Source organism: Podarcis muralis, chromosome 1 (genome assembly GCF_964188315.1).
Source record: "Podarcis muralis chromosome 1, rPodMur119.hap1.1, whole genome shotgun sequence".
In the NCBI taxonomy this organism is placed as follows: domain Eukaryota; kingdom Metazoa; phylum Chordata; class Lepidosauria; order Squamata; family Lacertidae; genus Podarcis; species Podarcis muralis.
In genome coordinates this window covers 56661938-56676490 of record NC_135655.1, presented here as the reverse complement: position 1 = coordinate 56676490, position 14553 = coordinate 56661938, and the positions used below count along the sequence as shown (strand labels likewise).

The following is a 14553-nucleotide window of genomic DNA, read 5'->3' as shown; positions in this document are numbered from 1 at the left end:
GCCATCTCAAACACAGGAAGCTGCCTCATACTGAGTCACACCACTGGTCCATCTAGCTCAAGATGGACAGTCTACACTGAGTAGTAGCAGCTCTGCCAGGTTTCAGACAAAGTCTTTCCCAGTCCTATGTGGAGATGCTAGAGATGGAACCCTTCTGCATGCAAAGCAGATTCTCTGCCACTGAGTCAAGCTTCTTCCCCATGGAAGGTCTGAACTATACTGATTCAAATAACCACCTCAGTACAGTGGCACCTTGTTGAGGTGAGAGTTCTGACAGGCAGAATGGGCTTCCCTATTAAATTCTGTGGTGATTCTACATGCCTAAATAAGGTTTCCATCCTATGGTGAAACAATTGGGGAAGCCTGCTTCCATTGGAGTTCACACACAGAACTTTCTGAGTCTCTCACTATCTACTAAACACACGGAAATCCAAAATATTGAGTTACTGATTCCTGCATTATTTATCATTGCTACAATAGTTCTAGCCTTCAATGAAAGTGCTGAACGTGAAGAATCACATCAAGATCAGTTATCAGCAGTGGGCAAACCTGGGCGGAGAAGTGGTTCTGCCACAAACAGAACGATCCTTGGTGTCCTAGAAACACTTATTCCTCAAAGTGAGAAGCTTCATGACAATGAATCTTCTCAGACAGGTACTGCCTGCAGGATGTTAATGTAATCTTCCTATGTTCAGTTCTATTTCTCTTTTATGTCAGCGAATAGGAAGGCCTTTATGTCTCGGTGAGAAGTCCAGCCTTTATTAGAACTGTGGTCTGATGCTTCTCCATTTGGGGTGAAACATGGCTTCAAAAACGGAAGCAATTTTTATTGTGGTAATTGCACAGGAGGAAAGCAGCAGCCCCTCCTATGTCACGGTTCTGATCCAGTTCACCTGCCCCTTACACGGCAGCTACATTCACAGACCTGCATCTCACATATATTTAGGCCTTCTTACTACCCTTTAAAGTGAATTCCTAGTATTCCAATACTAGGGCACTAAGATAATCATGGCAGTCTGACAAAACCTTCCATTAATAATGGATTGTTAGCATTCCCAATAATGGATGGCATTACCGCCAGTCCATGGAGGCCCAACTTCCAAATGGCACCATCCCTTCTGCAGGATCCTACGCACATTTCTCTGTCCTGCTACCTCAGTCAGTGTTAAAGAATGGTGGACCCATGTTCTTTTGCATCAGAGGCACCTAAGTTTTCAAAAGAGGTAGCTTTGAGAAGAGCCACTATTCCATTCAAACAGATAAGTCACATTTCATCATCTGAGTAGGGCTTCATATCATAATAGTTTTATTTCATCTTGACACCACTTCCCCAATATAATTCAATCTCTGACACCAAGAATATTAGTGTCAGAGTGCTTTACACACAATTATTTTGCTTGGGCCTCTGTTGTGTAGATGCAGCCCATTACTGTTGTTTTAGCGTTTCTTCAAGTAGAAAATACTCCACATTTACTGTAGATAACCAAAATTATCTACAGTATTTACTAATTTTTATTTATGTTGCCTGCTTTGCCATCACAACATTGAAAGAACAAATTTGTTTTTACAAATACTTGGTAATTGTGCCATAAACAGCATGTGTCTATGAGGAAGTCAAAATAACTCCTTTGCAAGCTTATTTCTTTTCTTTTTTTAGAAACCTAGCTGTCTGCAAATAAGAAATGAACAAAATATGTTGTCTTCATACCATTTAACTAAAACCAAAATCATTTTATAGCTGTGGAATACAAAATGCTTGCTTCACATGTACATAATAATGGCTAGATAAGATATTGTTTCAAAGGATTTAACTAAAATGAATTAACTGAAATATGAACTGGTTATTTTTTTATTGAAAAGTGCTTATACTAAAAGTGTAATAGAGAATCTTGACTTAGTGACAGATAAACAGACCCCTAAAAGGCACCCCTTTTTCTTGCGTGCCACCAGTGTAGCTGGATTCATATTGAACTGCAAGATGCATGTACAATAGACAGTGGTTCTGCATATATTAAATTAACAAATACTTCACCACAAAAGCAGATAATGGGATGAAAGTTGAAGAATCCACTCAAGGCCCACCATCTCATGGCATATATCCTGAATGGTCCAATGAAGAAAGATACCCCACAAACTCATCCAGCAAAGAGACACTACCTGAAATTATTCATCCAAGTGAAAATGAGCAAAAAAATGAATCCATTTATACAGGTATATCTCAGAAAAGTTCTATTCAGCCCCAATCATTATTATTTCCTACGAAGGGTGTAATCATGACTCCTATGAAGTCAGCATGAATCAGGATTGCAGCCTTAACTACTGATACATCCTAAGAAAATTATTTAATCTACATAACATGGGCCTGATAGTGAAAATGTGGTATTGATTCAGTCATCATTGGAGCAGTTGTGGTCTCCACGGGTAAGATTAACCGTGAAGACTGATAATCATGGTATATAGATTAATGAGATCCATCTTGGTGGGAGCAATGAAAATTGATATCCTACAAAAACATCTAAAAATGGAATTATGCCTGGTCTCATTTCAAGTGTAAACAAGCATGAAGAGGATTTGGAAATATCTCATTCGGGTACTAGGAAGAAAAAGAAAATTCGGCATTGTTAAACTTTTCTACACTTTTTAAATTCATTTAATAAATGTATAGTCACCTTTCAAAACAACAACGACAAAACTTCCACAAGATGACTGACAAATATGTAAACTCAAGATCAAACAATAAATTTAAAAACAATTTAGAAAACCCCAAATCCACAAGAAAATAGTAGCAAGCTTGCATAGCACATCAGTAAATTTCTAAGCAAAACAGAAATGTTTTTGAAGTCTTCTTGGTCCACTTAAAGATGAAGCCATGCATACTTCTTTGGGAAAAGAATTTGAGAAATGTGGCGTGTTAGATTGGAGGTTATTGTTTCCCCAGATGGAATTTATTACTTTGACAATGCATATGGAGTTCAGTCTTAACCTAATAATTAATACTGCTTAAGCCTTAACCTAATATTTTAATTGACTTCACCTAAAATTCTGATAGTGCCCGTAAAGCTAGATAAGATGGGCATCAAATAATTATGAGGAAACTGCTAACATAGGGTATTGTCTAACTAAATCAAGAGCTGATCCACTGAAATGAATGGATTCATGTTATTCCAGTCCACTGATTTTAATGGGTCTATTCTTTATCAGGCTACCATTTGTTGTCTTTAAAACAGATTCAGACATTATTATAGCAGCTGTTGGAATGAACTACAAAGATTCCTCTCATGATTCACACATGTAGGCTAGTTTATATCCTCTTGGGCAGTGAAGGCAAATTTATTGCAGCTAGAGAGAGAAAAACATGAAAAGGTTTTTTTTTTTAAAAAACCCACCTATTCTTGCCTTTTCTTTTTTTAGACTGGGTTACTTTAGTCTTCCATTGAGGTTGATGACCAAAGGCCTATGTTGACTTGATCTGGACAAGTATTTATAAATACTCCAGAGTCCGGCAAAATGAGTCCTATGGCAGAAAGATTTGCTTTCCCAGACAAGAGGCTTCAAAAGATTCATGAAGCAGAGATGGTTGTATATGATCTTGGCTGGGACAGTGACAATAAATACCTTGCAAATACATCTAAATTTAATTAGCCACCTAGAATCATTCCTCAGAATAAAAAGCGAGTAAAAAGGAAATGCCACATACAGGTACAGGCAGTGATTCATTATCATTAAATCTTTTAGCTAAATTAGAAATAATAATAATAATAATAATTAACCCCCCATCTGGTTGTGTTTCCCCAGCCACTCTGGGCGGCTTCCAACAAAAGATTAAAAATACATTAAAACATCAGTCATTAAAAATGTCCCTAAACAGGGCTGCCTTCTGATGCCTTCTAAACGTCAGATAGTTGTTTATTCTTTGACATCTGGTGGGAGGGCATTCCACAGGGAAGGCGCCACTACCGAGAAGGCCCTCTGCCTGGTTCCCTGTAACTTTGCTTCTTGCAGTGAGGGAACCGCCAGAAGGCCCTCGGCGCTGGACCTCAGTGTCCGGGCAGAACGATGGGGGTGGAGACGCTCATTCAGGTATACTGGCCCTGTTTTCTGTGTAGATTTTATAGCCATAGAATACGTTTTGGATAGAGCTATAGTTCTGTCTCATCTAAAACGGCTATTGTGGTTACTGATTTCCACTTTCCATATTAGGGTTAAGTAGAATTGCACTTAGTGAAGCGCATGTGAAAGCAGAGAATTCAAAACTGACCCAGCCATCTTTGTAACAGCAGTAGTCTCCAGTGATAGCACTGACTATGAAGATTCCGGTCGGGATACAATGTTGCACAGTGAGCATTCTGGACAGGATAATGAAGAAAAACATCTCACAAACACATCTGGAAATCATTTGCTGCCTGGAATTCTTCATGCAGCTGAAAGTGAGCATGAAAATGAACGTTCAGACACAGGTATTGACTGGAAAAATAGTAAAAACATTTTACTTCTTTTTTCAGTAATCTCTCTAGATAAATTAGAAGCTATCTCAAACTATGTAAAGATGTAATCCTGACTCCATTTAAATAAATGGACTTTCACTAAACACAGGAAGCATGGTGTGATGAAAAAGTATGCAAAATTTGTTTGCTGCTTGAGATTATCTCCTGCCTGAAATAACTCTTCCAAGTTGAAGCAGTCTTGAAATGGAAACATCTCCTTGGGTGTCTTCCAAGTACAGGAATTCTAATGGCTTTTAATTCTTCTGGTGTTGGATGAAAGGTACTTGAACTGTAAATCATAGTAGGTAAATGCCATCAGACTAAACGTAATTATACTTAAAAACTTGATACGATATTGATTCAATTCAACAAAACATAGCACTTGGTAAGAACTGATGAAAAGAACGATACCTATGTAACATTTGAAAAATATTCAAACCATCATTACAACAGCTGTTGCCTCCAGTGATAATGGCAAGCAGGAAGACACCACACAAAAACCACATGCAATGCATCCTGGGTGGGGAAGTGAAGATGAAGATACCACAAACACAACTATGGATAATATCCCACCTATAATTATTCTTTCAAGTGAAGGAAAGCATGAAAGGGAGACGCATCATACAGGTACCTCCCAGGAAATAGAACTTTAATAAATTTGCAGTTCTTTGTATTATTTTTCAAATGTACTGCATTGTCACCGTACTCCATTTGAAGAGTTATCCCAACTACAGTGATGCCTCGCAAGACGAAAAGAATCCGTTCCGTGATTCTCTTCGTCTAGTGGTTTTTTCGTCTTGCGAAGCAGCCCCATTAGCGGCTTAGCGCTATTAGCAATTTAGCGGCTTAGCGGCTATTAAAGGCTTAGCAGCTAAGCTGTTAAAAGGCTATTAACAGCTTAGCGGCTTTGAAAAAGGGGGGGGAAGCGGGGGGGAAATGGCGAGACTCGCAAGATGTTTTTGTCTTGCGAAGCAAGCCCATAGGGAAATTCGTCTTGCGAAGCGCCTCCGAAACGGAAAACCCTTTCGTCTAGCGGGTTTTTCGTCTTGTGAGGCATTCGTCTTGTGGGGCACCACTGTACTCTCATTCTCTCTGCCAGTTGATAATAAAGTTCCATTCATTTGCAACAAAATAATGGTATTCATAACCCACTTAAAAGCAGAGTCAGTAATTACAGGAGACGACTCTCCATACTTAGCCTTCAAACCCAGGTGTGTGTTTTTTATGAGTCACTGTTAGAAGGTGGGTGTATAAATGCAGAAAGTACAGAAATAAATTGCCATAACTGCGACTTTCAGGGATGACAGTGACCACTGACTTAGTCAGTCAGATGAATGGAGTAATTTAGTGGTGGAGTAGTAAGGACAGGTAAAATGCAAATAAATCTAGGGCTGAAGGGCTACTTGGCATTACGCCTCCAAGTTACACAAACAAAACAAAACTGTACATGAATAGTCTTGTAGAGATACAATTTTTTTGTTGTTAAACCAATCTGTTTCATTGAAATCTTTTGAAGGAAATTCTGCCATCAACATGCCCTTTAGGGATGCTGATGGGCTAACATATGCATTATTTAGAAAGAGTCAGAAGCCTCCCAATACATAACCATAGAATTATAGAGTTGGAGGAGACCCCCAAAGGCCATCTGGTCCAAGCCCCTGCAATGCAGGAATCTCAACAAAAGTTTCCACAACAGTTGACCATCTAATCTCTGCTTAAAAACCTCCAGTGAAGGAGAGTCCCTCACCTACTAAGGGAGTCCGTTCCACTGTTAGGCTACTCCTATTGTCAGAAGGTTCTTCCTAATGTTTAGCTGGAATCTCCTTTCTTGTAACTTGAATCTATGTGCAGTAGAAGGCCAGGTAACGTGCCTCTCAGTAAACAATTTCGTAATAGATTACATAAGCATTGTAATGAATGAATGAATGAATGATCTAACTATATTGTGACAGCTGTGGTCTCTGATGGTGGTAGTGACCATGAAGATTCTACTCAAGATGCACATCCTGGCCAGAACAATGAACACAGGCATCCTTCAAACACGTCAACAGATTATTTTGTACCTGGAATTATTTCTTCAGTTGAATACGTGCATGGAAATGAAACTTCACATATAGGTACAAGCAAGAAGAAGAAAATTCAGATATTCTCTTTGTTACGTTCTAGATGAATTAGGCTGCTGTATTGAGCTAGATAACAGGTTGCAATTTTAATCTTACTGAAATCAATTACAGTGGTACCTCGGGTTACGAACTTAATTCGTTCCGGAGGTCTGTTCTTAACCTGAAACCTTTCTTAACCTGAGGTACCACCTTAGCTAATGGAGCCTGCTGCACTGCTTGTGTGCAATTTCTGTTCTCATCCTGGGGCAAAGTTCTTAACCCGAGGTACTACTTCCGGGTTAGCGGAGTCTGTAACCCGAAGTACCACTGTATAGAAATTCATTGACATTAAACAAAACAAGGAAGATGCTCGTGTCATGATAGGGCACAATGGTCTGTAATTGATATGAGAACTGGCCATGCAATCATAATATTTAAACTTGATTCCAGTATCATTGGAATAGCAGTGGTCTATAGTTAAGGTGGGACGTGGGTGGCGCTGTGGGTTAAACCACAGAGCCTAGGGCTTGCCGATCAGGTTGGTAGTTTGAATCCCCGCAATGGGGTGAGCTCCCGTTGCTCGGTCCCTGCTCCTGCCAACCTAGCAGTTCGAAAGCACGTCAAAGTGCAAGTAGATAAATAGGTACCGCTCTGGCGGGAAGGTAAACGGCATTTCCATGCGCTGCTCTGGTTCACCAGAAGTGGCTTAGTTATGCTGGCCACATGACCTGGAAGCTGTACGCCGGCTCCCTCGGCCGATAAAGCAAGATGAGCGCCGCAACCCCAGAGTCGGCCACAACTAGACCTAGTGGTCAGGGGCCCCTTTACCTATAGTTATGGTATAAGCCTTGAACATCCATTTTTCATTCATGCACACAGTAAAGCTTTTAAGTAACAATAAAATACACTGCAAATATCTAGAGATAACTTGCTACTTAGTAGTATTCCTCTATCAGAAAGTTAGAATAAAAAGAAAACATTTCATGTAACTATAAAGAGGAAGTGTGCATTTTTGTTTTGTTTTTGTTTTTTCATTCTGTTGATATATTCCAAATGAATTATATTCCTTTTGTGTCCTGGTTTGTAAGGAAACTAAATTTGCATTGAGATCCACTAAAATGTGGTAATGGATATCCATTAGCAATACTAATTTTAAAAAATTAAATGCGCTGCTAAGCAAATCATGTGGGATGTAGTTCTGCAAATGTTACAGAACACTTAACATTAACCCAACCCAACCATCATTATCATAGCTGTGGGTTCCAGTGATGATATCAAACATGAAGTTGCTACTCGTGATCCAACGGTACATGATATACATCATGAATCGGGTAGAGAAGATGATTATTCTACAAACAGCACGAAGGATGAAGTACCCATAGAAGTTATTCCTCCAGCTGGAAACAATAACATAGATAATTTCTATCATACAGGTAGTTGTGGCAGATTCTTAATTATGTGGTGATTGGTGATGGTGTGGGGAATCACATTGCTCACAACTGGATTCTTATTTTCATTCAGTAAATATAGTTGAACATGTAAGGTGCACAAGAAATGTAATTGCATGTAAATATGAGTAAAGCTGAGAACATTGCGCAGTGAGTTATTGGGAGGGGAGTGGCTTGCAAAAGCCATCATTTTGTATTTTAACACGTCCAAACCTAAGTTCATCATTGATTCACCAAACAGCTGTCATACACAACGATCATGAAGACTCAACTCAACAACCATTACCTCCCATTCATCAGCCAGGCTGGGATGCTGAAGAAATATATCCCACAAATACTTCTAGAGATGGTATACCGATGGGAGTTGATTCAGATAGTGAAAGCAAACAAACAGGTATTGCGCTGAATAATCTATTCATTTCATCACAATGTATGAAATGAAGCACTGTTTTTGAAACAAAGCATTTGTCATTCTTTAAATCTGTACCCCGCCTTTCCACCAAACGGAAATGTTGATTAATGTCTAGATTTTAAGGTTGGAATTCTAACCTAAGAATATTATTTGTTCCTTTTAACATAAGGTTGCTGTTTTCGGGCAATTTGAGAGGGACTGATTCTTTGGGATCGATGTCTCATGCTCTAGGAAATCCTCTGATTTTAACTTTTGAATGTTAGCTCTAGCCTCTGAGAGTTGAAAGTGCCCTATGGGGATATTTTTAGGCAATGATACATGACAAGGACAAGTGATTTGTTCAAAATAGGGATTAGGGCATAAATTGTACTGAGGCATAGCCTTCTGAAAATTAGAATTAAAAGTTCTCTCACTAGAGGCAAGCTTGCTATTCCTTAATAATAATAAGGAACAACTCCTGTTCTAAGAGTTGATTTTATGCAAACCCCATTTAAAGGAGATGTTCCTCCCATCAAGTTTATATAGCTGGCTCCAGAAAAAACAGGCCTGGCAATATAGACAATAGCATTCATTCCACAACACAATAACTTGATAGTACCTGACCAGGTATTTCTATGCTGATGTTTTGTTTTGTTCTCAAGCTAGTCTGTAGGGCATAATGTCCTTTGGTTTAAATTTCTGATCATGTGTAGAGCTTGTAGAACATAAACAAACAAGATATACAAATATGGTTCTGAAACTAAGTCTTACATTTTAATTCTTTATATCTCATTCATTATGATTATTATTTGCATATGCCAATCACCCAGAGTCAAATAATGATGTTTGCTGTGATGATCATTTAATTATGACATGATTTATAATAAAATTAGCCCAAGTTAAAACCTGTAGAAGAGTTGAAATGAGTGTGTGAGAAAGGGAGTGGTGAGTAGAGAGCAGAAGGTTGAAGAACGTGGGCTCTCATCCACAACTGTACTTGGCTGTAGCTCATGAATAGTTTTCTCTTCCATCAAAAGTATATAACACAAATGTCATTGTCAAGTTGATGAAATTTTCTGCATGCCTAATCAACTGTCAGTGTCAGCTGGTGATGTCAGATGTTGGGTCAGAAAATAAAACCAAGGGGGAAGCCAGATCACTGTCAAAGTCTTTTCTGAATTGTAGCAAATCTGGCATCCCAGCATGTTGTTTGGATAGAAATATTCTGCTGGTAGATTAAGAAGTCAGTGGATCAGAGTGAAAAGCAGCTAACAGTTTTGCTATTTTTACAATCTCAATTCATTTACCATTGCCATAGATGTGGCCAAAGAAGATTCAACCCCAGAACCAGTGAGGCAATGGGGTCATGAAGACAAATACACGACGAAATCAACAGCAGATGTCTTAGTTCCTGGAATTGTTCCTCGAAGAGGAATAAGTCAAAAAAATAATACTGATCATACAGGTATTCAGTAGAATGGTGGTGGGATTCCTTTTAACCCTGTCTATCTTAGGTGAGATAATCTCATGTTGTTAATTTTCATGTCTATTTTAAAACAGACACCGAAAATTAAATTGCATGTAACCTGAACTTATATAAGGTCGAGGAACAGAAACTAAATTGTTACCTTGGCCAGGACCTTATTGGTAAAACGAATGTGTTGAAGTTGCTACTTGGGGACTGTACCATGTGGAGATCACCTCATAAAATAATGTCATAAAATCATTTGTAAGCAGTTGCAGCCTAATGACATTTCCATATCTTTGAACTTCAGTTTTGAAATTTCCCTGTCAAAATTCCTTGCTTAATATTCTTTAATTGTGGCTAAGGGAGCACATGTGATTGTGATAGCCATGACCATTTTGATAGCCACCAAGATTGTGAGAAGTACTTGTCTGTTTGCCAGGCACTGCAGGTTTACACAACGTAAATTTGTTGAAGGAGTATTGCATTTTGAGTTGTGATCAAATTGACTGTTTCCCAAACATATGTGTGTTTTTTTGCAGGGGGGGGGGCAGGAGAGTATGATATGTACAGGGGAATAATTTTCTAAAACAATTTAGGTCATGATTTCTCTATTCCGTTCTGCAAATATTTGCATTTATTGTTTCAATTATGTCATTTTGCTATCATGTGAAGCTAATGATCCTTCACAAAATGTATCTATTATGCTATCTGCTATTACATCTCCTACTTGAGAGCCTAGTGATGTCTTTAAATACTGTCTTTATGTCAGTATTAATGCCAAGATGTAAGGTTTTGCAGGATTCTTGCTTAAACATGGCAGTGTGTTGAAGTTTTTGGTGTACTTTAGAGACTCGTTTCCTTCCTAGTTTCAGTGGCTAGTGTTTCTTTTTAGGTAGACAATTAGAGCATCTCTTAATATCTGTAGTAAGAACTGATATATTGATTATTCATTTCACTTTGTTGTTCCTGGCATATTCTTGGGCTTTCCAAACTGCTGGTGTGCTTTACATTTCTTCAGTATTTATCTCTGTAGAGATAAAAATCGGACTGAATTTGAGCCAGTGGGTTTGTTTAAGTTTTGGAAAAGGGAAGGAAATGACGACACCTTACTTCCCAAGCGTGGTGTGGGTTAATGGGCTTGTTAGCAGGAGCCATGCATGAATTTTATTATTAGACAATATTTCCATGTGTATGCACACTCTAATGTGGCATCTTTTGCCAAATGGTTCTTGGATCCAATGTTACTTTGATCTGAGCTGCTTCTGGCTGTTGATCACTTGAGTCTCTGTCCATTACTACTGGAAGGTTTCATGAACAGATCATAAACATTGCAACCTTCCCTATTTTGTTCTTTTTAAACTTTCAGTATAGTAGGAATTTTGTAAAACAAAAAAAACAAACCGGTTTTAATTCTGCAAATTTCAAGGTTAATTGATAGTTAATAGTTAATTCAACCATCATTACAACAGCAGTAGTCTCAAAGGATGGAACCAAAGCTGAAGAATCAACACAAGATCCACAGTTACATGGATTGCGTCCTGAATGGAGCACTGAAGATGAGCCTCTTGTAAATGGCACTCAAGATTATGTATTACCTGGAGTTTTTCCTGAAATTGACAGTGGTTCTGACAAACATCCATCATCGCCTACTGCCAGTAAGAGTTATAAATTCCAGGAACTTCAGCTAAGCTAACCTTTACTTTTCCATACATCAAAATCCTGGGGAAATGTGGTGTGGAAACAAATAGCTTTTAGATGGAAATCTCACTGTGATTACATTCTGTTTATTTCATGGCTTCTTGCAAAGATGCATGATCAAACTCTGATTTTAATGAATGCGTTTGCACTAGTCGAAGGAAGGTGTGTGATCGTTTCTCAACAATCTTTCTGTCTCTCCAGTTTTGGAGATTAGTTGATTTTTCTCCCTTTTCTCACTTCTGGGAACTATTTTCAAATTAGTAACATATTAATACATATTACTATAACTATCACTACAAACAATTACACATAGCAATATTAGCTAACGTCTGTGGTGTTTGCATGCATTTGATAAGTGTATGTGGAGTTATGGAAAGGCAGTTTCACCCTGATTGCTACAGGGATACACTTCACAGAAGAACTCAAAATACAGGGCTAAAGAATACAATAAATATAAACTAGCTGGAAATTTAAAAGAAGAAAGCATTTTATCATGGTTTGGAAAACTGATTTTAATTTTCATAGAGTAATGGATCCCCCTTTCCCCTTTCCTTAGCATAGCCTGCCAGTATTTTACAAAAGAAGGCTTTTTGAAATGGTTGGCAAACAAGGTGTGATAGGGAGAAACCCAAATGAAAGCTCTGAGGAAACTATGGTTTATATGGAGCTTAAGCACTGCTGTATCCTTGTACTTAGGGACGCGGGTGGCGCTGTGGGTAAAAGCCTCAGCGCCTAGGATTTGCCGATCGAAAGGTCGGCGGTTCGAATCCCCGCGGCGGGGTGCGCTCCCGTTGCTCAGTCCCAGCGCCTGCCAACCTAGCAGTTCGAAAGCACCCCTGGGTGCAAGTAGATAAATAGGGACCGCTTACTGGCGGGAAGGTAAACGGCGTTTCTGTGTGCGGCTCTGGCTCGCCAGAGCAGCTTCGTCACGCTGGCCATGTGACCCGGAAGTGTCTCCGGACAGCGCTGGCCACCGGCCTCTTGAGTGAGATGGGCGCACAACCCCAGAGTCTGGCAAGACTGGCCCGTACGGGCAGGGGTACCTTTACCTTTACCTTTATCCTTGTACTTTACCATTCCCGTGTCAAGGAATAGGGCTTTGTTATGAAACTCAACACACCTGTGTTTCCTTTGACAATATCATGTATTTTTTTTTGTCTGTGAAAACTCAAGGGCTCCAGATTTATATAACACAGCTCTAATGTTTTGTGAGTAATGCATGTTTGTTTTTTATCTAGGTGATAACCCAAATGACCCGAAGGGGTCCGGAAGAGGGACACACATTGACCAGACAGGGGAATCGCCAAAAAGCGAGCCACGAATGGCTATCATACCAGGTTGGTGTCTTTACTTTTACCATTTATGTTTATTATAAAGTCCTATTGGTTTGTGATTGCTCCTCTCACTGCCGCCACTGGAAGTGGTGAGCCTCTAGGTCAGTGGTTCCCAATCTTTTTATGGCCATGCCCCACCTCAGCATCTCTAAAATCCTGGTTCCCCACCCCACCCCGGTGACATATAATTCTTATTATTTAAGAAGTGAACTCCTATTCACGTGGAGGAAGCTTAAAAGGCCATTCACTGTTAATAACTCGTTCTCAAATTGCCCCCGTGTGGGGCGTGTGCCCCACTTTGGGAACCACAGCTCTAGATGCTTTGCATGTAGAACTTCTTAGGTTAAATCACTGAGAAATTAAGTTAAAGGTTCAGTCTAGGCAAGACCGTCACCTTACCTTTCAGGATCTTCTGCCAGGCAGACAAGGAAAACACTTGGTTACACAGGCCACCAGATTCATTATAAAGTGGCTTCATGTATTTGCAAGGTCAGTGTAGCAGGAAACAGGAGGGAAAGTCTCAGGAACTTAGTTATCAGTTCTTGGGGAGCCCGGGGGCAAGTCGCTCTCACTGGTCTCCCTCAGTGTCATTGTTGCTAGTTGCCACTGCCAGACAGAGCCTGTGAGGAAGCAGGAGGCAGCAGCTACTACTGTTTCTTTTCAGCACCATCGTTGTTTGCTAGCTCATCCTATCTGGGTCAGAGATGGGGAGTCCAGGGGCAGGGGCAGGCACCTGGCTGAACCCACCTTTAAAAATAATATTGCAGCACCATGCTAGTTCCTTGCAAGTATTCCATGCAGCCTTGTATGTGGATACACAGCCTTGTGGAGAAATCTTAGCATAACGAAGGAAGAACCTGGAAACAACCAGCAGCCATTTTCTTAGTCACAGCAGTGCTGTGTACCAGCTGTTATGATCAGGTTTCTGTATGCTTCCCACTTCTCACAAAAGAGTCTCCATACAGTTATTTTTGCCATTTATATGGGCATGCAGGGGAGGAAAGAATATTTGTGAGCCAGACCTGAGAGGAAACCTCACTCTGTTGCTTCATACATTGAAAGAAAACAATAAGCATGGGTCCTTTAAGGAAATAAAGTGGGGTTATTAATGATACTATGTCAACTACTGTGTCAACTCTCTATCCAGATGACTAGCCAGTAAAAGTTTCCATGTTTTTTCCCCTCCCTCGAACTTCCACCCACAGATTGGCTTATTGTAGTTGCTTCTCTCTTGGCACTGGCATTGATACTTGGTGTTTGCATTGCTGTGAACAGTCGAAGGAGGTAAGGAATGGCTTTTGTAAATTTCCACTGGTTGGTGCCAGAACTTTCTTTTAGTCTTGTTGCTGGGAAATTCCAAGATCCAAGATCTGACATCTTTAAATAATACAAAGGAGAAAGCAGCTCCTTCTTTCAAGAGATGTCCATTGAAAAGCACACGTCAAGGCACACAATAGTGCATTTATACAAAAGTGTGGCTGGTAAATATTTAAATAAGTAAGCAATGAAGGAACTTCTTTATGCTTCTGAATATCTTTTAACCTTGCAACTGTAATAGTTAGCTGGTAATCAGTAATTTTTTCTTGTTTTTATAGTGGGTGTGTGGATGGATAGATAGATGAGAGGGA

The 14553-nt window shown here is 39.6% G+C and overlaps 1 protein-coding gene across 13 annotated transcripts in view; it reads left to right on the top strand.

Annotated features, from left to right (window-relative positions):
* CD44 (CD44 molecule (IN blood group)) overlaps positions 1-14553 on the top strand; it is a 71135-nt gene that overhangs the window by 54732 nt on the left and 1850 nt on the right. For 2 of the 13 annotated variants that reach the window (XM_077929158.1, XM_028728109.2), the window contains exons 9-19: positions 481-654; positions 2041-2211; positions 4278-4457; positions 4938-5111; positions 6437-6601; positions 7840-8019; positions 8276-8428; positions 9744-9890; positions 11363-11548; positions 12830-12928; positions 14131-14209. In XM_077929158.1, coding sequence (XP_077785284.1) covers positions 481-654; positions 2041-2211; positions 4278-4457; positions 4938-5111; positions 6437-6601; positions 7840-8019; positions 8276-8428; positions 9744-9890; positions 11363-11548; positions 12830-12928; positions 14131-14209 — 1708 coding nt within the window. The remainder of the gene's footprint in view (positions 1-480; positions 655-2040; positions 2212-4277; positions 4458-4937; positions 5112-6436; positions 6602-7839; positions 8020-8275; positions 8429-9743; positions 9891-11362; positions 11549-12829; positions 12929-14130; positions 14210-14553) is intronic. The other 11 variants (XM_077929148.1, XM_077929149.1, XM_077929144.1 and 8 more) reach the window with 11 other exon arrangements.